This window comes from Pristis pectinata, chromosome 25, assembly GCF_009764475.1.
Source record: "Pristis pectinata isolate sPriPec2 chromosome 25, sPriPec2.1.pri, whole genome shotgun sequence".
Classification (NCBI taxonomy): Eukaryota; Metazoa; Chordata; class Chondrichthyes; order Rhinopristiformes; family Pristidae; genus Pristis; species Pristis pectinata.
In genome coordinates this window covers 1,837,367-1,862,367 of record NC_067429.1, presented here as the reverse complement: position 1 = coordinate 1,862,367, position 25,001 = coordinate 1,837,367, and the positions used below count along the sequence as shown (strand labels likewise).

The following is a 25,001-nucleotide window of genomic DNA, read 5'->3' as shown; positions in this document are numbered from 1 at the left end:
CTCCCATTAATCACTTTAGCCTTTCTGTTTGCACTCCCTCAGACTGCACAACTGTACTTTGCACCATTCCCATTGTGTGCTTGTCGCTGTGTTTATTGAATTTACATCACCACCTACACTGTGAGCTTCACACAAACAAGGGATTTCATTGCACCCTGGTGTATATGACAATAAAATAAACTAAACCACCCTGCCCCGACCTGCTGCAGGACACAATCCATTTACCACCCTCCTGTGCCTGAGGCGATGCTGCTCAGTGACACTGGGAAGGTAACCCGGGGTTTAAGGTGCCACAGCACTGTGCTTAAACACGTACAGCCTTGGTCCCGATGCAGGGTCTCAACCAAAATGTTAATCATCCCTCTGCCTCGACAGATGCTGCCTGACCCCCTGAGTCCCTGCAGCAGTATATTATTTTGCTCTAGATTCCAGCATCTGCAGTCTCCTGTTTCTCCCTACAGCCTTGGTCATTAATTCAGTGGTGACACGTTCTCACCTCCTGCAGGGATCTGGGCTCAGGGTCCTAATCGAGAAACTCACAACCCAGAGAGATGCTCCAGTGTGGTACTGAGACAGCACTACACTGTGGGAGGGGCAGTACTGAGGGAGGGTCACACTGTGGGAGGGGCAGTATTGAGGGGGGCAGTACTGAGGGAGGGTCACACTGTGGGAGGGGTAGTACTGAGGGGGGTCACACTGTGGGAGGGGCAGTACTGAGGGAGTATCACACTGTCAGATATGCAGTACAGAATGTTACATGATGTGTAAAAGATCTCATGGTAGCTTAGAAGAAGAGCATAGAAGTTCCAATCAAAATTCCCTGGACCATACTCTGTTCATGTCTGTTTTGTTGTCTTTGGTTGTTTGAGATACACAGACACTGTGAGGCTGATCCATTAAATGATGTTTGGCTGCCGAGACTTCCCTGCTATTGTAGTATAGGTTTTCTACCAGGAGAGGGGGCTGACGCTCCATGTCAGGCCAGTGGGTTGAGCCCAGGGTTGGGAGGAGTGAGAGTCCTTGAGCCACAGACTGACGGACCCTGGGGCCCTGGGGCTATAAGTAGTTCAAAGGAGCAGGCACTTCGTGAACGGCACTTTATACTCAAGGAGTGAGGGATGAACGCCACCATCAGAGGTGTCTGCCCATAAATAACTGAACAAGAGCTGGTAGAGCCGCTGCCTCACGGCTCCAGTGACCCCGGTTCAATCCTGACCTCCGGCACTGTCTGTGTGGAGTTTGCACCTTCTCCCCGTGACTGTGAGGGTTTCCCCCGCGTGCTCCAGTTTCCTCCCACATCCCAAAGGCGTGCGGGTAGGTCAGGTGATTGGCTGCCGTAAAGTGTCCTGAGTGTGCAGGTGAGGGGTAGAATCTGGGGGGAGTTGATGGGAGCGTGGGGTTAGGGTAGGATCAGTGAAATGGGGGCTTGGTGGTCAGCACAGACTCAGTGGGCCGAAGGGTCTGTTTTCCTGGTGTATCAGTGACTGTCTAAATCTATGAACGGGCAGGGATTTACTTTTTCACCCTTGTATCCAGAGCACTCCACGTCTTCAATCCTCCTCCCTATGACCCTCTGAGGTTTCTACGCTCCTTCACCTCTGGTCTCCTGCCCAACACCATTTCCCATCCTCCCACCAACTGTGGGCTCAGGGCCCATCAGGAATTCCCTCCCTAAAGCTCTGCACCTTCCTCCCTCTCTGTCATAGTCACACAGCACGGAAACAGGCCCATCGGCCCAACATCCATGCCGATCAAGATGCCCATCTAAGCCAGTCCCATCTGCCTGCGTTTGGCCCATATCCTTCTAAACCTCTCCTATCCATGTATCTGTCCAAATGTCTTTTAAATGTTGTTATCATACCTGCCTCAACCACTCCCCCCGGCAGCTCGTTCCACACACCCACCACCTCTGGATGAAAAAGTTGCCCCTCAGATACCTTTTAAGTCTTTCATCTTAACCCATGCCCTCTAGTTTTTGATTCCCTTTCCCTGGGAAAAAGAGTGTCCACATTCACCCCACCGATGCCCCTCATGATTTTATACACCTCTTTAAATACTCCAAGGAATAAAGTCCCAGCCTGCCTAGCCTCTCCCTATAACTCAGGCCCTCTGCCTAACACTTCACATCTGCCCTGACGTTGGCCAGCTCCCCCACCCCTACCTCTCTGAATTTAGACCCAGCAGCGATGAACGAATGGCGATATATTTCAGATCGGGATGGTTGTGTGTTGGAGGGGAACTGACCTATGGTGGGGTTCCCCTGCACCCGCTGCCCTTGTCCTTGGTTGTGGAGGTCGTGGGTTTGGGAGGTGCTTTCGGAGTAACTGCAGTGCTTCTGTGATGGTCGGGATCTCAGGAAGGTGCCGAGGGGAATCATGGAATGTGGTGCTAAAGGCCTGTATCTGGTGCTGATGCACTGGGTCCTGCTGTCAGTGAGGACCTGGATGTTCTTGTGATCTCCACCCGGGGGCTCTTTATTCCTCCTCCACCATTCACAACTGGACTTGGCAGTTTTGTTTGGAGTTTTTGTCTGTGGGATTGCTCAGTTCCACCTGCCATGGATGATCTCTGCCATTTGTCACACTTGTTCTTGAGCTGCAGCTTCCCCAGGAAGGCACCTCATATCCCTGATGCTGCTCCCAGTATTCCCTTCTGCTGCTCATTGATCCAGGGTTGATCCCCGGTGAGGGACCCCTGGTGCAGGGGGTTACAGATTGTGGTGGGGAATGTTTCTGCTGCTGACGGTCCACAGTGCTTCACCATGCCCAGTTCTGAGCTGTCACAGCTTGTGTCATGCCACGTGAAGCCCACGCATTTGACCCTGAGGTTATTTCCTCTGCTCCACAGACGTGTGTTACAGTGAGAACGTCCCCGAGGTGGAGATCTTCAGCCTGTTGGAGGAGGGAGTGCCAAGGTACACACTCAGGGCCGACGCCGTCTATGGTTACAGCCACGACGATTGGCTTCACACCCCGCTCGTGAGCGAAAACCTCAACATTTGCCTCACCCCGCAGCAGATCGAGGAGACACTCAAATATTTCCGTGAGTGAGGGAGAGGGAAGGTGGAGGATAGAGAGGGAGGAAGTGGGAGGGAAAGGGAAGGAGGGGGAGGGAGAGGGAGGGAGGAAGGAAGGAAGTGGGAGGGGAAGAGGGGAGGAGGGAGGGAAATGGGAGGGAGGGGGCGGAAGAGGGAGGGGGAGGAAGGAGAGGAGCAGGGAGGGGGGAGTGGAATGAGCTTGTTTAGGGGAGGGGAGGGTTCAGGTTGGGAGGGAGAGGTAGAGGGTGGGCATATGGGGAGGGGCAGGGAGAGGAGGAGGGGGGAGGAGGGTTAGTGAGTGGAGGGGGCACTGGAGGCATTGGGTGGAAGGGAGGAGAAAGTGGGAGGGGATGACAGGGAGGGAGAATGTGTGGGAGGGAGGGGTGTAAGATGGGGAGCTGGATGCCTGGGAGTGCCGGCAGGGTACACAAAACTGGATGGGAGTGAATGTGTCCCGCATGGCCTCGGCAGATTCCTCTCTCAAGGACATGTTGCTGACCTTCTGACCTGACCTTCCATTCCATTCCCGAGGGATGGATGTGGAAATTAGGGAAACAAAGGACTGCAGATGCTGGAATCCAGATGCAAAACACGATGATGCTGCAGGAACTCAGCAGGCCAGGCAGCATCCGTGGAGAAAAGCAGGCGGTCAACGTTTTGGGTCAGGACTGTTCTTAAGGACAGCAGAAGAGTCCTGACTGGAAATTTTGGCCGCCTGCTTTTCTCCACGGATGCTGCCTGGCCTGCTGAGTTCCTCCAGCATCCTAGATGTGGGAATTCCTGAGTCTCGAGCAGTTACTTCCGCCGACATCGAGTGAGGTCAGAATTTTGGGAGTGGGGTGGGGCTGTGATGATTGGCAGGCCAGATCATGTCTGATGCGTGAGGAATGATGCCACACTGGGGCGATGGAGTTCCATTGTGCTTGAGGTGGGCCGGATTGTCGTCTCTCCCTGTTCCCTGGGTCGTTTCTCGTGTTTACCTCAAGGGGACTATGCTGCCACCCCCAATTTCCACCCAGGACCTCCTACAGACCCCTGGTCACCCTCCGCCCACCACCTGACCACAATAGACCTGTTGATCCAACCCCAATGACCCCGATCCTGACTCCAATCCTTCTCCCAATCCGTGACCTAGAGCTGGCCAACCCTTGACTCCTGGTTGGCTCCTCTTCCCTGGAACCCTGGGAGCCAAGCTGCCAGGTACCATCGGCAGTGGCACAGCGAGGGGAGGGAAGTGTGCCGGACAGTCTGGTGCAGGACTGGGCTCTCGGGCAGGTCCACACTTGCTGGATCCTCCACTGGTGTCAAACTGGCATGTTGGTTGGATCCATAGAGTCACACAGCACAGGAGCAGGCCCTTGGGCCCAACACACTCATGCTGACCCTCCGGTACCCATCCACACCAATCCCATTTCCCAGCACTGGGTCTGTGCCCTTCTCTGCCTCGCTGATTCAAGTGCTTGCCCAGATACTTCCACCCCCTCAGGCAGTGCGTTCCAGATTCCAGCCCCCCTCTGGAGGAAATAATCCCTCCTCAGATCCCTCTGAATCTTTCACTCCTCACCTTAAACCTCTCCCCTCTGGTCTTTGATACAAAGGGAGAAAACCTCTCACCTTTTACGCATCGCTGCCTCTCTCTCGACCTCTTCCTGGCCCACAGCTGGGGACTGGGAACGCTCCGGCCTCCATATTTTGGAAAGATTTTCGAGACACTGGAGAAAGTGCATTTGTGTTTCACTGGCACAGAGGGTCGACTTGCTGTAGGTGGGAGGTTAAACAGGCTGCGGCTCCTCTCCCTGAAGTCTGACAGGTCTGACAGAGTTCTTTAAACTGCTGGAGGTCGATATAATGATCGTACGTAGGGAGTGGGAAGGGGGGCTGAGTTTGGGGCAGAAGTGTCATCAACAGGGAATCCAGGAGAAACTCCCCCCCACCCCAGGGGAGGGCTGGAGGGGAACAGCAGAGACAGGTGTAAGGGGAAGGCCGATAAACACACAAGGGGGAGAGGTGTAGCGGGAGACGGGGGGTGGGGAGACGGGGAGGGGGAGATAGAGGGTGGGGAGACGGGGGGGTGGGGAGACGGGAGGAGGCTGATGTGGATCAGAAATACCAGCACAGAGGGGTCTAATGACCTGTTTCTGACCTGTAAAGGTGAGGGATTATATAACACTACGAGGATTATTCTATTCCTGGTTACTCCAGTCAGAGAGTTAAGCCCAACTCAAGAATCCCAGTGCTGGGATTTATGTTTGAGCAGATTAAATTCCAACCCAGCCCCGGCTTCACAGAAGAATTCCAGTTGTCCCTGGCTCCATCTGTCTGATGGTTATACACACTGCAACAGAGGGCAATGAGCTAACACGCACGCATACACATCTCACACACACACACACACACACACACACACACACACACACACACACACACACACACACACACACACACACACACACACACCCCTTCTGAGTTCCTGGCAGGGTCACAGGATGACTATCAGAGCCGCCAGAAAACCCGTGATACCCTAATCTGTTGTGTTCAGCAGACGTGATGAGGGAGCCCTGTGTCATTGGGTCTCTGTTCCATTCTGAGGTGGGACAGGGGCTGCTTGTCTCCCCCGTCCTCACTGTCTGAGGAGCCTCTGCTGAGTCAATCTCTCTTGCTTTGCCTCTTAGCATTTACAGCTGTTTACACCCCGTCACTCCCCACCCCCAGACCCCGTCACTCCCCACCCCCAGACCCCGTCACTCCCTGCCCCCAGACCCCGTCACACCCCGCCCCCAGACCCTGCTCCTTCCTCACCAGCTATTTCTGTTTCTTTAAGTAACTCCTTCCCTCCCCTTTCATCCCTCCATGCTTCCCTCTGACTCACGTTCACTCACTGTTTTGTTTGGGTTCCGCCGTGCACCTGGACTTCCGAGGCAGTGTGATAATCCGGACGTGGGACATCTCAAGCACCGAGGAAGGCAGCTGGGTGTGGCGGGAGGGACACTTGTCAGTGCAGGAGTGTGCGAGTGTGTCAGAGTGTAGGTGTGTGAATGTATCGACATGCGATTGCACAGGTGCCTCGGAATGTATGTGTGTCAATGTGCAGTGTGTGGTCGTCGAGTGTGGTGGCATGCAGTGTAAGTGTATCAGATTGTAGATGTGTAAGTGTGTATGTGTGTCAGTGTAGAGGTGTGATCGTGAATCTGTCTATTGAGCCAATGGGAAGTGACTAGGAGCTGGGATAAAAAGCCGATAATAACTCGTCTTGGAGTGATGTTCCAGAAATTATTTGCACAGAGAACAGACCCTTCTGTTTTGGGGCGTTAGTTAGTGATGATTGGAGACTGTAATGAGCAGTGAGGCTGCTGTCTCCGAGTGCCCCAGCCTGCCTGCTGGGAGCTGTTGGTCGTGACGTGTTTATAACCCAGGCTGAGGCCACTGGACCAGCTTTCAGACGATGGAACTCCTCAAAGGTACACGTCCTGGGCTCGCTGTATAAAACGTCGGCTAGCTGCTTGCCAGAGCAGTGCAGCCGACCGCTTCTCCCTGACGCCACACAGAGCAGTGTTTCGGAACCTTCATCTGCAGATTTTTCTGGGAATTGGCTCGTTGCTGGGAATTCTTAACAATGGATGTGTGGAGCAGTGGAGGTAGCAAAGACAATGGGAACTCGGTGGCGGAGTGGGAGAGCATCAGCGAGATGTTGCAGTCTGGTGTGGGGCAAGGTACGAGGTGCTGAGAGGGGGGGAGCATTGCTTGTTGAGGTCCAGCACACTCACACTCACATCAACACTCATTCATCCTCACTCTCACCTCACTCACTCACACACTCACACTCCCTCTGGAGACATTTTCTCAGACTGGCAACAATGCTGGATGTGTTGAATCAGTGATGCTTTAAAATTTGGAAATGTTTCAGTGAGAGGTGAATGGATACCCTGGGTTGTGTCAGTGAGTAGCCCCTCAGGGAGCCCCTCAGTGAAAGTCACAGCTTGGGCAGTGGGTAACCAAGCTGTAGCTGGTTAACGACGGACAGAGAGCCTTCAGCAACAGTCAGAGTAGTGAGTGAGCCCCGTCTCTCCAGACTGTTCTAGACTCTGTGGTGTCTGGGTGTGCAGAGTGTGAGAATGGGACTTGGGCACATTGACTGAGTCTGCAATTCTTCCACTGACTGTGTGTGTGATTCTCACACGGACTGAGTGTGTTCTCACACAGACTGTGTGCCCTCACATGGACTGAGTGTGCAGACTTGATGTGGGTCAGGTGTCTGTGTGTAGCAAGTTGAGGAACGTGGAAGTATCTCACTCTGGAATGAAAGACTGGGAGAACCAGAGACACAGGAGACCTCAGATGCTGGAATCAGGAGCAACAAACAATCTGCTGGAGGAAGCCAGCGGGTCGACCAGCATCTGGGTGGAGGAAGGAATTGTCGACGTTTTGGGTCGGCACCCTGCGTCGGGACGGAGAGTGGAGAGGGGCGATAGACAGATACTCCATCTGGGTAGGGGAACAGGAGAGAGGAGAAGCTGGATAAACACATGGAAGAGAGAAACATGGATAGGGCTGGGGAGATGGTGAGTGGTGGGAGGGAGCTGGGGCTCAGAGCAGATAACTGAATGGCTGGTCTCTGTGTTCCAAGTCTGATTCACTCTGTGTGAAACCTTTGAAAGGTTTGCCTGTCCTCTGCTCCCCACCGACGGAGTCCTCTCTCAGTCGCCACCACCTCTTGCCACCAATTAAAACAGAAAATGCTGGAAACATTCACCAAGCTGGGCAGCGTCTATGGAGAGGGGATCAGAGTTAGTGTTTCAGGCCTTTGCTCTGACAAGCAGTTTCTGTTTCGATGGTGGATTTCCGTGTCTGTCTGTTATTTTCTTTCCAGCGATCTGCCGTCCCCCTGGGGGTCTGAGCCCACCACTCCCCAGGGGCAGCAGGTCTCCTGGTCAACTGTGCTCACGGGTGTTGTCGGGCAATTCGACTGAAGCACACTGTCACAGCAAACTTGACCCCACTCTGACGTAGTGGCAGGCACCCCTCACATTCTGCTGCCTCTGTGGGATGGGTCTCACTGGCAAGGTTGAGAAGGTGGTGGTGAAATGCCCCTGGAACCACTGAGTCCTTGTGGTGACGGTGCTCCCTCACTGCTGCTGGGGATGGAGTTCCCGGATTTGCTGGTGAGGACTTAAGGGGTTTGACTGGGCTGGCTGTGCAGATTTGTGTCCAGATCCAATCCTGGATCAAAGAGGTCTGTCAGTTTTTATTCCAGGTCTGGGAGTGCTGGTCGAGGAGGATTCAGGGTTTGATCCTGGAGTTTCCTGAAGAGCTCAGCACCACACTGGCCACTGGGGCAACCTCAAAGGGTTAATGTTAGCAGAATTAATGAGCAAAGAAGTTGGGAAGCAGAGAGCTAAATGTGAGCTGTCAGTCTGCATTTTACAAATCGCCTTCAGACACTGCATGAAAATAAATCCCAATTAGCGGTGGGTTTGGGGCGCCAGTGACGCAGGTGGGGGCGGGGTATCGGTGCAAGTGGAACATGGCATTGCTCACGTATCTCCAGAGCGATGTTGGTGTGGGGGGGAGGGTGTACGGAGACGGAGACGGGAGTCCAGGGCTGCCAGGGACCCGCACCAGATGGTGCAGTGCTGAGACCCTTCCCCCCATTGTGTTCCAATCAACCTCCCCTCCCGTCCCCATCACGCTCCCCTCCTCATGTGCTGGGTGTGGGGTTAGGGGAGGTAGCCTGGCCCTGCATCAGGCAGTGTTTGTCAGAAGGAAACGGTTAGCATTTTCAGAATCACAAGTTCACGGAAAGCTGTCAGCAGGGACCGATGCCATTTGGACCGACAAGCTCGCGCTAGCTCTATGGAAGAGCTATCCAGCTCATCCCAGAATCATAGACAGTGGAGGTTCTGTAGAAGCCCCCAGTAACATCTCACATGGGCAGCATTAGGATGGGGGTAGGGTGGTCAAAGGGCTTAATTGGGGGCATGTGATCTTTCTGTGGGCTGTAAAGGAGAGAGAAGATTAATCATTAATCTTGAGATCAGATGGGGTGATATTCACAGAAATGAACAGAAGTGAAGCTGTCTGATTAGTTTCAGCGAACCCTTCTGGTTCGGGTGAGATGGTCAAGGAATGATGTTTCATCTCTTGCTTTCTCTGTCTCTTGAGGTTTTGTGTGAATCATTGAAGCCAGTGAGTTGCAATACTTCAGTATAACACTCAGTTGCTTGATTTTAGTTTGCAACATTAATGGACATTGATTTCAAATTGACTTTGTTTCACGGAGATGTTCTTCAGACCCCCTTTCACTCGGAGGAGAATGCCAGTGATTGATGTGTGTGCCTGAGGCACCTGCTTCGTAACCAAACAGTTGGCAGGAAGAGTGGAACCCTGACAGTAAAGGATGTAGGAACTAGGTACAGGAGAGAGCAGTGACCAAGTGGATAGGCCTGAGGTTGTCCAATCCTGAGGGACTGTTGCATGTTGAGGTTCTGACATGTCCCTGTGAAACTGGAGGTGGAAAAGATTTCACAGCACAACTGGAAGAAGGGCAGGGGAAATCTCCCAGAGTCTTGACCCTACATTTGTTTCAAATAACTTCCCACTAAAATGGATTAACTGTCCTTTTATCTTCCTGTGTAAGAAGTGACTACGTGTTTATCACTGATGTATTTTATTGGAAGTTGTTTGGGACATGAAACCATGAAGCATCTCTAGCTTCACTCAGCCTGTAGATGCTTCAGGGACACAGGTCAGAGAGTCAATCAGCACAGAAACAGGCCCTTCGGCCCAACTCGTCCATGCTAACCATGTTGTCCAGAGAGCTGGTCCCATCTGCCTACATTTGGCACAGATGTGTAAAGGGTTAAATTCTCCTGCTGCAGTGGGAGGAGAGGAGAGGAGAACAGGACTTGGAGTCTTGAGCACTGGCTCCTGAATCTCTGAGCACAGACAGCCCTCAGGTACAGCGGTTGGGGAGGCTGTGGATGACAGGGCTAGGACAGACACTAATCCTGGTGTGTTTTGATTCATAGTTCTCTGTGCAGAGAGGGTAGGCCAGGTGACCAAGACATACCACGACATCGAGGCTGTCACACACTTACTGGAAGAGGTGAGCGTGCAACTTTCCTCCATGAAACCCTTGTGAAATATTGTGTTTTCCTTTGCTCAAACCCTTTGAGGGGAACGATGCTGAGCAGTGAAGAGAGAGAACAAACTAGAAGAAACCATGGGGGCGCGGGGTTCCTGAGGAGGATTGTGGTGGGCAGGAGCTTGCTGCCTGAAAGGGTGCTTGATGCAGACTCCAAAGGAATTTTCAATGGGAGTTGGAGAAATTCTTGAAGAAATGACATTTGGATGGGTGTGGGGAGATCCTGTGTGTCTCCCCACAGGTCACTCTCCACTCTGGGCTTGCCGGGAGCTGCTTGATGCTTCTCTGCTCTCTGATCTGGTGGTGTCGATCTGATTACAGAAGGAGCGCGACTTGGAGCTGGCTGCTCGCATTGGGCAATCTCTCCTCAAACAGAACCGGGAGCTGACAGACAGCAACGAATACCTGGAAGAGCAGCTGCAGCGAACTACGGAGGAGGTGAGGGCTTGACCAGAGACATTGACCGGGGCCGGAGGGACTGACCAGGCTGGAGTCACTGACCAGGGCTGAGCGACTGACCCAGATTGAAAGTGGCAACACAGGGTGACAAAGAAGGGATATGACACACTTGCCTTTATCGGTCAGTGCAGAGAAAACAAGAGTTGGGATGTTATGTTGCAACTTTACAAAACACTGGTTAGACCGCACTTGGGAGGATTGTGTGCGGTCTGGTCACCACAGTACAGGAAGGGTGTGGTTGCACTGGAGAGAGTGCAGACGAGACTCACCAGGATGTTGCCTGGATTGGAGGACTTTAGTTATGGGGAGAGACTGGACAGGCTGGGCTTGTTTTCCCTGCAGTGAAGGAAGCTGAGGGTTGACCTGGGAGAAGTGTATAACATTATAAAAGGCATAAATGGAATAGTCAGAATCTTTTTCCCATGGCAGGGGTTTCAAAAACAAGAGGGCATGGGTTCAAGGTGAGAGGAACGAGTTTAAAGGGAATCTGAGGGGAAGGTTTTTTTACACAGCGAGTGGTTGATATCAGGAACTGGTGGCTGGAGGAGGTGGTGGTTTCAGACACAATCACTACATGTAGGAGATATTTAGCCAGGCACTTAAATAAACAAGGCATTGAAGGATACGGACCTAGTGCAGGCAAATGGGATTAATATAGATGAACAGAAAGGTCAGCATGGACGTGGTGGGCCGAAGGGCCTGTTCCTGTGCTGTACAACTCTGTGACTCTCAGGCAGAACTTCCTCAGGACTGCCCCTTCCCACACTGATGGTTGTCTCCTCATACAGCCAATACTGCATCGAAGGAATCACTCTGGTGAACCTTTGCTGCTCTCTGTCACATGTACGTCCTTCCTCAGCCAGAGAGACCAGATCTGAACATAAGATTCTCAATGTGGTCTCACCAAGGTGCTATACAATTGAAGCAAGGTGCCCCAGTCAAATCCTCCTGTTATAAAGACCAACATATATTTGCCTTCCAAACTGCTTGCTGTAGCTGCACATTAGATTCCAGTGATTGGTGTACACGGACACCCAATCCCTTTGAACACTAAAGACCTTCAGTCCCTCACCATTCAACAAAGACACCATCTTTCCACTTTTTCCACTAAATTAGACGACCTCGTATTTTACTACATTATATTCCGTCTGCCATGTCACTTAACCTGTCTGTATCCGCCGCACAGCCCACACTGCCACCAAAATTTGTATCACCAGCAAACTTGAATGTATTACACTTGATCCCTCTTCTGAATCACTGATGCAGACTGAACAGCTGGACCCAGCAGTGATATCTGTGGCACTTCACCGTCACAACCACACAACCTGAGACCAACTGTGTTCTGATGAAGAGCTGATGGCTCTGTTTCTCTTCCCACACACACTGCCTGACCTGCTGAATATTTCCAGCATTTTCTGTTTCTATTTTACATTTCCAGCATCTGCAGTTTTACTTTGCTTTTCACTGACTACTTCATGTATTCTGTCCGTTAAACCGTCCTCAATCCTTATCAGTAGATATGCTCAATACTGTTCATTCCAATCTTGTTTAATTATCTCTTAACGTGGCAGGTTATTGAAGGCTTTTATAGTCCAAATACATCAATCCCAATGGTTTGCCCTAAAAGATATTCTGCCAGCTCGGCCTCAAGAGATTCCACCAGATTTGTCAGATGTGATTATCCACATGGATTCTCCCCATTGTATTATTTTCCAAGTGCCCTGTTACCACCTTCTTAATTATAGATACTAGAAGTTTCCCCAGTAACGTTTGCCCAACTGGGCAACCGTTGCCTGTTTTGTGTCTCCATGCTTTCCTCAGTAGTGGGGTTACATTTGTTACCCTCCATCTGTGGGAACCCTTTTAGAATTGAGGGAATTTTGGAATATGACAGCCAGTTTACCCACTCTCTTGATAGTCACACTTTTCAAAACTATAAGATCATATGTTAACATGTTATCATTACACAGTATTGTGTTTAAAATGCACATGTTTCCTCATTGATGCCTCAATGCACTGGTGTAGAAAACCCTCCTGTCCACTCCATGGCCCTCACACCACTACTACTCACTTGGTTTGCCTCATCTACATGTAGATTGAAGACCTCCACGATTATTGTGCCTCTCATCTACACCATGCCCTGCATTTACTGTCAATGTTTCTCGGAGCTCAGATCCTTCCTCTCTCCTGTCTTTATCAGGGCTGCCTAACGTCCTCTTCCATTCTGCTGATCTCTTCTAAACGTTAATTGTCCTGGTATTGCTTTATTATTGTCACATGAACCAAGGTACAGTGAAAAGCTTGTCTTGCATACCATTCATACAGATCAATTCATTACACAGTGCATCGAGGTAGTACAAGGTTAAAACAATAACAGAATGCAGAATAAAGTGTTACAGTTACAGAGAAAGTGCAGTGCAGGCAGACAATAAGGTGCAAGGCCATAATGAGGTAGATTGTGAGGTCAAGATTCCATCTTATCGTACTAGGGAACCATTCAATAGTCTTATAATAGCGGGACAGAAGCTGTCCTTGAGCCTGGTGGTGTGTGCTTTCAGGGTGTTGAATCTTCTGCCCATGGGTGGGGGGAAGTTTGTCCTTTCTCTTTAATTTTGGAAGCCCCCCCACCCCCACCCCACCCCAAGCCCCAACCCCCAACCCCATCCCCCCTCCCCAACCCCACTATTTGGTTCATCAAAGCTCACTTGTTGGTGTTTGGTGCTGCCCTCTGGCCCCTCAGCCTGAGCCTGGACAGGTTGCCAGCCGGCAAACCTACAACAGGACGCTCACTGTCAGCCCAACGCTGCCCTTATTGGATGTTCAGTGGCAGGTGTCCTGGATGTGAGGTGTAGGTGGAGCAGGTACCCTGCTCTGCACAGCAGGTCGGCACCGTGGCTGTCTCACCCCGTGGGGGCTGCTCTGGAACCCCAGGGACTTGTGCTCAGTGTAACGTCCGTTCAGGCCAGTGGCGCTCTGCAGCTTCCATTAATACCCACTCCGCATTAACCCTCTCCTCTCCCGATCAGGTTGCCCAGCTGAAACACGAAGTGAGCATGAGGGATGATCTGTTGCAACTCTACACCAACTCAACAGAGGAGAGTGAACCCAGTTCCTCCTGTGGCACCCCGTGAGTGTTACCCCCAGCTGCCCACCACCGACCCTCTGAGTCCTCTCCCCTCACAGACATACCCCCTCCCTACCTCACACCCCCATCCCATTCCCTCCCACATACTTGCCCCTCACCCTCACACACCTGCCCCCTCCACTTCTCCCTCACATTCCCTCACCTCCTCCTCCCATTCAAATCCCCACACCTCTGCTGCCTCCCGGCCCTTTCATCTACCCTTGCCCCTCCCTGCCCCTCCACCACCCTCCCACATCCCTCCCTCTCGCTCATCTATTGCCCCTCAGATTCTTGTTCCTCCCCCTCATGTCCAACCACCTCCACCTCACATCCCCACTCCATTTCCCCCTCCCCTCTCACCCACCCATCCACCCCCATCTCCCCCACCCATCTCCCCCTCCCACTCATCCTCCCCTGCTCCTCCCTCATGTCCCAGACCCTGGACCACACTCTCATCTCTCCCCCTTCCTCCACCACACTCCTTAGCTCCCTCCACCTGCCCACTGCTCTCCCTCTCATCTGCCCCACTTCACCCTCATTACACGTGTTTCAACACACATAGATACACTCGCATGCAGTCACGTTCACCTCCAGTCACACACACATTTACTCACACCCAGTTGCACGACACACTCCCAATATAATTGCACACGTGTGTGCACTTACACACTCCTGTTATAATTGCGTACTTGTGCACATTCACACACTCGCATTCAGCTGCACACTTGTGTGCACTCACATTCTAGCATTCCATTGCACTCCTGTGTGCACTGTGGTGTGATGTTCATGAGCTGGCTGTGGTGGGAGTCTGATTTGCTCGTTTTCTGGTTACAGACTGAGGCGGAATGAATCCTCGGTCTCCCTGCAGAGTTACCTGCACCTGGAGATGCTGCAGCAGAAACTACGGAACCTGGAGAGCGAGAACCACAGACTGAAACACAAGGTTAGTACCTGGGCAGGGCTGGAGCACAGTGACCTGAGCAAACTCTGGGCGGTCCGTGTCTACACACAGGTGGCAAAGGGAACGAGGGGAAATACAGGGAATGAACATAGAATTGGGGCTGATGAGATGGCTTACAAAGGGACAGCAGGAACAATGGGCTGAATGGCCTCCTTATGGGCTTTAATGATTCAATGAACTGGAAGTTATTATTGTCAGTCCCGAGGGAGTGCCATACTGTGGGAGGGGCAGTACTGAGGGAGTGCTGCACTGTCAGAGTCAGTAATGTTTATCCTTCCGGTGGGACAGGTTGTACTAGACATTAGCTCACTGCACTCCATGAGATCTTCTCATGAAGCCATCGAGTCACAGAGCACAGAAACAAGCCGTTGGACAGAACATGTCCCTGCCAACCCTCCTTGCTCTGGGTGTGAATGCTGCTACAATTCCTGCACCACATTACTTCAGAAGTAGAGGAGATTGTCCTGAGTTTGAGTTAGGTGCTACCTAAATGCAAAGCTTGGTCCTTCCTTTGCTTCAGCCTCTGACTGGGGCTTTGGCGTTCTCTTCTTTCCCCCAATAACCCCCGACCAGTTCACCGAGGGACTGCATTGTGTGGCAGGTCTGACTGTGGCGTCTGTTTCCCCATTCACTCTGTAGGCCTTGCAGTTATCAACAGAAACCCTGGAGTACGAGAACAAGGAGGAAGAGCTGGTGATGAACTGTGTGAAGGAGCTTGGTGAGTTACCAGGGGTGAGGTTCATGGGGGGTGGTGGGGTGGCGGTGGAAGGGGAAGAAGAAGAAGCTGGCTGGAACTGCTCTGGGGATGAGGGACCTCACCGAGCTGGGAAACTGGAGAAGCTGAGGTTGGTGTCCTTACAGCAGAGAAGGTTAAGGGGACATTGATAGAAGACATCGTAAATCCTGAACTTTGATCAAGAAAATAAGTAGAAGCATTTCCAGAGGCAGGAGGGAGGATGATCAGAGAAAATAATCAATAAAGTAGGGGAGATAAAGAAATAAAACCAGAAAATGCTGGACATGTACTCAGCAGGTCAGGCAGCATCTGTGGGAGGAGGAACAGAGTCAACGTTTCAGGTCAGAAAACCTCTGTCAGAATTGGGAAGGAGACCATAGAAGTCTGATAAACTGCAGGGAGGGAGTATCTCTGATGGGGTAGAACTGGGGTGACCATGGGGACCAGGTTGTCTGGTCAGTGGGTGAATGGGAGCAGTTGCAGAGCGAGAACACAGACAAAATGATGTAGGAGTGCAAAGTGCAGAGCAAGTGGACGTGCCTGGCAGGTCAGTCTGGGTGCGACCTCCACTCCCAGGGGAAAACACACAACAAGCTGAACCAGTATCACAGATGGATGACTGATACAGACCGAGAAATATTGAATCCAGAAGGGTGTAACGCGAGGTAATGGACAATGAGGTGGTGTTCCTCAAGCTTGTGTTGGGCTTTATTGCAACAGTGCAGGAGGCCACAGACCAATAGGTCAGAGTGTGAGTGGGATAGAAAATTAAAGCAGCAGGGTACAGGAAGCTCAGGGTCATCACTACGGACTGAACACAGGTACTCAGCAGGCAGTCACCCAGTGGTCTCCTCTATATTGGAGAAGCCAAACGCAGGTTGGGTGGTCGTTTTGCTGAGCACCTGTGTTCAGTCTGCAGGGCTGACCCTGACTTCCTGGTGCCTGTCACTTTAATTCTCCAGGGCCTTGTTTATAGCTTATCCCTATCACCCAGGTTTTACCCCATCAGAGACATCCCCCTCCTCCACCCTCCCTGCAGCTTCTTTCCTCTCCTTCCCATTTCTGACGAAGGGTCTTTGACCCGAAATGTTAACTCTATTTCTCTTGCCTCAGATGCTGCCTGATCTGCTGACACTTCTAGCATTTTCTGTTTTCATTTTAGATTTCCAGCATCTGCAGTGTTTTTCTGATTTTCACTCAGGCAATGAAGAAAGGCTTTTTATTTTACAAAGTTGTGTTCAGGGACATGTTGCCTGAAAGAATGTTGGAAGCAAATTCATCCATCTGTAACGTTTTCACACTGTACATACCAGCATCCACGTTTAGTTTGGAAACGTGGAATTGCGTTCACCATCCGGTGGGAGAACTGCTGCGTGACGTTTACATACGCATTATAGATGTACATTTGGAATGTTAGGATAGAAATGCAAATATGAGTTAATAATGAACTGGCCATACTGAACCCTTGCCCCAGTTTTCCTTCTCTCTCCCTCCACATCTCCCGATATCTACTGAGCCCACACTTTCCTCCTGTGCTGTCCTGAGCTGCTGACAGTCCTGTAGCACCTTGCGCAGTTCAATGTAACCTGAAAGTTGTGAGACCAGGAGGCATCACAAGTAAATCTACCTTGTTCTCACCAAACTCCCCTGCCCCATTCCCGACCATGAACTGTCACAGGATCCCAAGCTGATAACTCATCCTTCAGAATCCGTCGTGACACCAGCAGGCTCAAGGACAGCTTCTATCCCGCTGTTCTTGAACGGACCTCTTGTACTATAAAGATGAACTCTTGATCTCTCAATCTACCTGGTCATGGCCCTTGCACCTTATTGTCTGCCTGCACTGTACTTTCTCTGTAACTGTAACACTATATTCTGCATTCTGCTGTTGTTTGTACTACCTCGATGTACTTATGTATGGAATGATCTGTCTGGATGGCACACCAAACAATAGCTTTTTACTGTATCTTGGTACATGTGACAATAATAAATCAATTACTAATTCCTATGGAGAGCAGATAGTTCACTAGAACAGGGATCAACGGCACAACTCGGTGCATTCCCTGTGGGGCGCAGCATCAGAAATATCCCAGAGGATTCCTTGGTCGGACGGCTGATATCTCCATCAGTGCTCCACACTCCGGCTGTTCCACTAATGCTCAGGCCCCATCCCCAGGGTCATGGTGAGCGGATGGGACATTGCCCGGGTTATTTTCTTTTGAGCAATCTTTATTTATCACTTAATGAAAGTGGAAACGAGGTACTGACTGACAGTCCGGGGACACAGAATCTGCTTTCTCATTCGGTGGGAAGGCAGGGCTCCATATGGATGGGCAGTTCAGGGAACCTGGTTTCCAGCATAAGCAGGAATTCCTGGTCAGTCTGGCAGGTTCACACTGGCAATGGATCCATTCCATTGCAGTAATGTGGAGTTTTGCCCATTAGTGTGATGTTTCTGATGCCGTGCCCCACAGGTGATGTGGCCGCTGCCCAGTCTGCACAGAGATGTGCCGTTGATCCCTGCTCTGGTGAACTATCTGCTCTCCGTAGGAATTGGTAATTGATTTATTATTGTTACATGTACCAAGATACAGTAAAAAGCTATTGTTTGGCGTGCCATCCAGACAGATCATTCCATATCATTGGCACGGTAGTGTAGCAGTTAGCATAACGCTATTACAGAGCCGGCAACCTGGGTTCAATTCCTGCCGCTGCCTGTAAGGAGTTTGTATGTTCTCCCTGTGTCTGCGTGGGTTTCCTCCGGGTGCTCCGGTTTCCTCCCACATTCCAAAGACGTATGGGTTAGGAAGTTGTGGGCATGCTATGTTGGCACTGGAAGCGTGGCGACACTTGCGGGCTGCCCCCAGAACACTCTACGCAAAAGATGCATTTCACTGTGTGTTTCTATGTACATGTGACTAATAAAGATATCTTTTATCTTATCCAGCTACCCCAGCTGAGGCTCTGTACATAGAGCGCACACAGCATCAGTCACAAAACCACAAACAAATTCAGGCACCGATCCCTCACCTGTTCAACTGGTGCACTCCAGGAGGCAGGTCTTGTACTACTGACCTTCTGCTCCTTTGTTTCAGGTGAAAGCAATAACCAGCTGGCAAGTGTGTCTGAAGAGCTGGCGCGCAAGATTGAGGATTCTGCTCGGCAGCAGGAGGAGATCAGTGTACTGTTGGCACAGGTCGTAGAGCTACAGCAGAAATGCAGAGCAGTACGTCAGTCCCAACACTCAGCATTCCCAGAATCCCATCCCAGTTCCTTCAGTCCCAACACTCGGCACTCCCGGAATCCATCCCAGTTCCTTCAAACCCAGCACTCACTTCTCCCATTCCCATCCCAGATTTATCAGTCCATAATAAAGTTTCTCAATATCTAAAATGTGTTTATTTTTCTTAAATTAGTGCACAACGGAGAACGAAGAGTTAACCCAGGAACTTGCAATGTCAAGAGAGAGTCAGGAGAAACTGCAGACCGAGGTAAGTAGTGGACAACAGTGACCCCTCTCCCCCAGCGCCAAGTCACTGACTGTATCCCCATTGACGTTAATCCCCCTCCCTCACACCGTCCCTCAGTGACCCCTCTCCCCCAGCACCCTGTGTCACTGACTGTATCCCCACTGACGTTAATCCCCCTCCCTCACACCGTCCCTCAGTGACCCCTCTCCCCCAGCACCGTGTCACTGACTGTATCCCCACTGACATTAATCCCCCTCCCTCACACTGTCCCTCAGTGACCCCTCTCCCCCAGTGCTCCGTGTCACTGACTGTATCCCCACTGACGTTAATCCCCCTCCCTCACACCGTCCCTCAGACCCCTCTCCCCCAGCACCCCGTGTGACTGACTGTATCCCCACTGATGTTAATCCCCCTCCCTCACACCGTCCCTCAGTGACCCCTCTCCCCCAGCACCCCGTGTCACTGACTGTATCCCCACTGACGTTAATCCCCCTCCCTCACACCGTCCCTCAGTGACCCCTCTCCCCCAGCACCCCGTGTGACTGACTGTATCCCCACTGATGTTAATCCCCCTCCCTCACACCGTCCCTCAGTGACCCCTCTCCCCCAGCACCCCGTGTCACTGACTGTATCCCCACTGACGTTAATCCCCCTCCCTCACACCGTCCCTCAGTGACCCCTCTCCCCCAGCGCCCCATGTGACTGAATGTATCCCCACTGACGTTAATCCCCCTCCCTCAAACTGTTGCTCGGGAAGTGCTGTGTTTGTAGTGAGCAGCCACTTGGTTCAGAGGCTGAGAGAAGCCGCTCTGTTTGTTGTGCAGCTCAAGTACCTGCGGGAGAAGTACTTGCAGTGTGGTGAAATGCTGCGGGAAGCTCAGGATGAGATGAAGAATCTGCGGAATCAGAGTGTTCCCAACAGCTGCATCAACCGCTACCTTACTGTGCCCATCTACCCCATGGTAAGTAACACACAGCCTTCCGCCACCATGTAACACTGCTCCACCTTCAGCCAACCCACAGGCAATCAACGGGCTCATGTACGGAAAACCCTCACATAGCCACAGTCCTCTTGGCCTTGTGGGCCTGGCCTTCCCTGATCCCCAATGGGTGGACATTGGCCTCGGCCAGTTGGATTAGGTGCGCACAGTGGTACAGCAGGTAGTTAAGAGGAATAGATGGAGTGGACAGACGGTGCCTCTTTCCCAGGACACCAATGCTCAATACAAGAGGGCATGGCTTTAAAGGGTGGGAAGTTCAAGGGAGATATCAGAGGAAGGTTTTTAACCTAGAGCATGATTGGGGCATGGAATGCGCTGCCTGGGGCGTTGGTGGAGGCAGGTACATTGGTCAAATTCAGGAGACTACTAGATAAGCATATGGAGGAATTTAAAATAGTAGGATATGTGGGAGGAAGGGGTTAGGTAGTCTTAGGTGAGGTTTAAAGGTCGGCACAACATTGTGGGCCGAAGGGCCTGTATTGTGCTGTTCTGTTCTATGTTCTATGTTCTCACAGTTCCAGACACCCGGGTTCAATCCTGATCTCTGGCGCTGTCTGTGTGAAGTTTGCACGTTCTCCCTGTGACTGTGTGTGTTCCCCCGGGTGCTCTGGTTTCCTCCCACATCCCAAAGCAGCTTGGATTGCTCGTATACAGGCACGGGTGTCATTGGTCACTTTAAGTTGGACCGAGTGTGTAGGTGAGTGGGAGAACCTGGGGGAGTGGATGGGAACTTGCTGGAATCGAACGGGGTTGGAGTAAATGGGGGCTTGAAGGTCGGTGTGGACCGGGCTGAAGAACTGTTTCCCTTCAAACTTGGCCTTTATGCAGCTGCAGGTTCTCTGCCTTGGTTGGAATGTCACTCCAGCTCCGAGCCAACAGAAAGGGCTCATCCGGGACTGCTCGGACCTGTCAGCCGGACTCGGTGGGTTTACAGCCAACACCTGCCTTGGGATGGAGCAGACAACCAGCAGCACCTCCTGTTCCAATGCACAGCCCAGTGATGCCATCCTGAGAGAGTGTGTGGGCTACAGGTGCAGGGGTCATTGGTCCCGTGACCCCCCCTACAGACAAACACCTCTCCAATAGTCTGGGCTGTAAATGGGCCTCGCTTCTGTTACTCTGGTTTCAATACTACAGAGAAAGTCCCTCGGTACCGCCCTTTTGTTTTACAATTAGGATGCCTTTATTACATATTACACACGCACTATAAATTAACCTCCATCACAGACCACAAAAAGAACACAGTTCTACCGAACATCCAGGTAAACACAACAACACCCGCCTCCCGCCCCCCCCCCCCACAGTCTTGGACACGGCCTGTAAACCACCGTCCAGACCAACTGACGGAGGCACAGATGGAGGCACAGAACTGTGCACAGCATTTTACAAAGTCAACAGTCTGAAGGGTGATGACTTCACAGGAGCCATACCTCCAGAAGCTGCAACTGCTCTGTAGGACCGAGGCCCCGCCATCTTAGAGCCTTTACAGCCACCATGACAAGGCACTGTGCAGTCAGTAATCACAAAACACTGCTGGTGCGATAAACAGCGACACAACCAGCAGGGCACACCAGTAATTAGTCCCATAAAGGAGCAGTGCAGAGAAAGGAGAGGTGGGAGTTTTCTCCAGATAAGCAGACAGTCCGTGTGATGAAACACCAGCGCCATCCCTCCCACAGCGCCCGGAACACAGACACCAACACCTGGCAAAACAGAGTCCTTCCAAGAAGGAAACTGCTCCAGCCCACCACTCCAGATGAAACCCACACTCCCCCACCGCCCAACATTCTCCACAACTGCACCTTTGGATTTATACAATCACATCTTCAGTTCAACCTGGAAAGCACACTCAGTACCGCCCCTCCCAGTGTGACCCTGCCTCAGTACTACCCCTCCCACAGTGTGACCCTCCCTCAGTACTGCTCCTACCTTCAGACAATGTGACACTGCATTTCGTTAGGACCTTTCATACCTTCAGGACACCCCAACCCCTTCACTGCCAGTGGTAATAGTCACTGTTGTAAGGTAGGAAACACAGCAGGCATCTTGTACAGAGCAAGATCCCAGAAATATCAATGTGACAATGACCAATTAGCTATTCCTGAAGTTGGTTAAGGAATACACAGAGAAAAAGGGAAAACTCTGGAATCTCCTGACAGGGCCTGTCCTAATTCATTTGGAAGCAATGTCCCAGTTCGTGGGACCCTCGGCAGAGGAAATCCTTGTGAATTAAAACAGCGCGCAGTGGATTCCACTGTGGCGAGCGATGAGACTCATCTCTTTCTGTTCTCTAGGACTCGCTGGCTGCTGAGATCGAGGGGACAATGAGGAAGGGGTTTCACGTTGATGGTACGGGATCAGTGGAGAGCAGGTAGGAGAGAGGCGCACACACTGAGTCGTGCCTCGGATAGTGCGGCGCTTCCTCGGCACCCCCACCCCACCAGGCTGCGCTCCTTCAGAATTGCGTTTCCATGTACAGTATTCGTTCAACACGCCCCTCCCACGTCGTGGCGCTCCCTCTCGGCACCGCCCCTCCCGCACAGCGTGGCGCTCCCTCGGCACCACCCTTCCCGCACAGCGTGGCGCTCCCTCGGTGTTGTGCGCGCACGTCCCTGGAGTGAGAATCGACCCCTCGACCTCCGGAGGCGGTTGGACTCCGACAAGCGGCGACCGAAGAGGTTAAGGATGGTTAACGCCTGATTTCCTCCCCCAGTAACTACCACCGGAGGGTCTTTGAGACGGTGCGGGCTGTGAACCAAGCGGTGAAAATGAAGTCTCGCTCGCAGTCGCCACAGAACATCCCGGGCTCCGGCCAGTTGTCCAGCGACCCCTCGGGATCCTCCAGCCTCTTCACTACCCCTTGCACCAGCCTCCACGGATCAAACTCGCCCAGCAGCCGGCAGGACGATAGATTCCAGTCACCGAACCCAGATACAGACTCTGTTCCGTAAGAATCACACCTGCCTCGTCAGAGCAACGCATGGCACAGAGGGAGACCAATCAGCCCACTTTAGCACAGCAGCGGACCGTTCGGCCCATCACGTCCCTCCCGACCTTTTTCTCCATCTACACCAATCCCATTTACCCGCACTATGCTCTTTAAGTACCTGTCTAAATGCTTCTTAAATGTATTCACTGTATCTGACTCCATCAGTGAGGTCCAGACACTCTCCGTCCTCTCAGATCCCCTTTAAAACTCCTCCCTCTCACCTTAAACCCATACCTGTACCCTGGGAAAATGACTCTACCCTATCAATGCCTCTTATAATTTTATAAACTTCTATCAGGTCTCCCCTCAAGCCTCCACCGCTTCAGGGAAAACAAGCCCAGCCTGTGCAGTCTCTCCATAGCTGAAGCCCTCTAATCCAGGCAACATCCTGCTGAATCACCTCTGAACTCTCTCCAGCACAACCACACCCCCCTCCAAGTGTGGGCAAGCCAGTGTTGTGTAAAGTTGCAACATAACTTCCCAACTTTTACATTCTCTGATATCACATCCATGCTGGGTCTTGCAACAAACTCTGCATTTGTATAGTTATGTTCAGGACCCTTTCAGGTATCTCCAACATGGCCAAGGGCAATGATCGGGGCATTGAAAATAAGAGTCAGGAAGTCGTGTTGCAGCTGTATAAAACTTTGGTTAGACCACACGTAAGGTATTGTGTGCAATTCCGGTCACCCCCATCACAGGAAGGATGTGGAGGCTTTGGAGAGGGTGCAGAAGAGGTTCACCAGGATGCTGCCTGGATTAGAGAGTAGGAGCTATAAGGAGAGGTTTTACAAACCTGGATTGTTTTCTCTGGAGCGTTGAAGGTTGAGGGGAGACCTGACAGAAGTTTATAACGTGATGAGAGGCATAGATAGGGTAGACAGAATCTTTTTCCTATGGTACTAGAGGACATGCATTTAAGGTGAGAGGGGGAAAGTTCAAAGGAGATGCGCGGGGCAAGTTTTTTACATCGAGAGTAGTGGGTGCCTGGAACATGCTGCCAGGGCTGGTGGTGGAGGCAGATACGACAGAGGTGTTTGAGAGGCACCTGAATATACAGGGATATGGATCATGTACAGGCAGAAGAGATTTAGTTTAATTTGGCATTGTGTTTGGCACAGATATGGCGGGCAGAAGGGCCTGTTCCTGTGCTGTACTGTTCTGTGTTCTAATGAAGTCTGCCTCTTGAAGCATGACCCTGTTTTAAGAAAACCAGTGGCTAGTTTGTCTGCAGCATGATCCCACAAGCAGTAACATCACAGTGACTAGATCACGTATTCGTTCAGAGACATTCATTAAGTGTGGTGTTGGTCATTTGGTTTTTGAGAATGCATTGCTTCTCTGAGAAATGTGGTTGTGGGATCATTCACATCCACTCGAGGGTCTGAGAGGACCTCAGGTTGACATCCCATCTGACAGGCAGGACCTCAGACCCACACCTCACCAGTGGCCCGATAATCTGCTGTCCCAACATATGGAAATCCCGATGCTTCAGTACCTGGCTCACCGGCTGATGTTCACCAGGCTCCCTTCCAACTTACCAATGCCCCTTTTCTGGTGCTCTTTTTAAAGTTACTGGATTCACTGGGAGATTTATTACAATACTATGTAACATCTAAAAAAAGTGAATTGAAAATGTGAAGACAAAGGAGCTTGCAGATGTTAGAATCTGGAACAAAACACAGAACGCTGGAAGAACTCAGCAGGTCGAGCAGCATCTGTGGAGGCAGAAGGTTTCAATGTTTCAGATTGAGAACCTGCGTCAGAACTGAGATGGAAGGGGAAAGATTGCCAGCAATAGCAGCATGGGGGGGGGGGGGTGGGACAGACGCTGGTAGGTGATAGGTGGAACCAGATGAGGTGGGGATGCTGGACAGATGGATCCAGGTGGAGGGAGGGGATGGGAAAGGCGAACAAGGGAAAAGAAACCTAGGTGGACAGGTGAGTGTGTGGGAGGAGAACACCAGGGTGTGGGTTACCTACAATTGGAAAATTAAATGTTCAATTACCACCACAGCCCTGCACACTTCTGCTTTGTACTTATCCACCTGACTTGTGAAGATCCTGCTGAATCTTCTCTATC

At 51.6% G+C, this 25,001-nt stretch overlaps 1 protein-coding gene across 1 annotated transcript in view; it reads left to right on the top strand.

Moving 5' to 3' along the window:
* LOC127582803 (trafficking kinesin-binding protein 1-like) overlaps positions 1 to 25,001 on the top strand; it is a 42,776-nt gene that overhangs the window by 6,113 nt on the left and 11,662 nt on the right. The window contains exons 4-14 of the mRNA XM_052038369.1: positions 2,848 to 3,042; positions 10,063 to 10,139; positions 10,500 to 10,616; positions 13,664 to 13,764; positions 14,596 to 14,704; positions 15,362 to 15,440; positions 18,554 to 18,684; positions 18,875 to 18,949; positions 19,753 to 19,890; positions 22,224 to 22,300; positions 22,643 to 22,876. Of these exons, the coding sequence (XP_051894329.1) occupies positions 2,848 to 3,042; positions 10,063 to 10,139; positions 10,500 to 10,616; positions 13,664 to 13,764; positions 14,596 to 14,704; positions 15,362 to 15,440; positions 18,554 to 18,684; positions 18,875 to 18,949; positions 19,753 to 19,890; positions 22,224 to 22,300; positions 22,643 to 22,876 (1,333 nt within the window). The remainder of the gene's footprint in view (positions 1 to 2,847; positions 3,043 to 10,062; positions 10,140 to 10,499; positions 10,617 to 13,663; positions 13,765 to 14,595; positions 14,705 to 15,361; positions 15,441 to 18,553; positions 18,685 to 18,874; positions 18,950 to 19,752; positions 19,891 to 22,223; positions 22,301 to 22,642; positions 22,877 to 25,001) is intronic.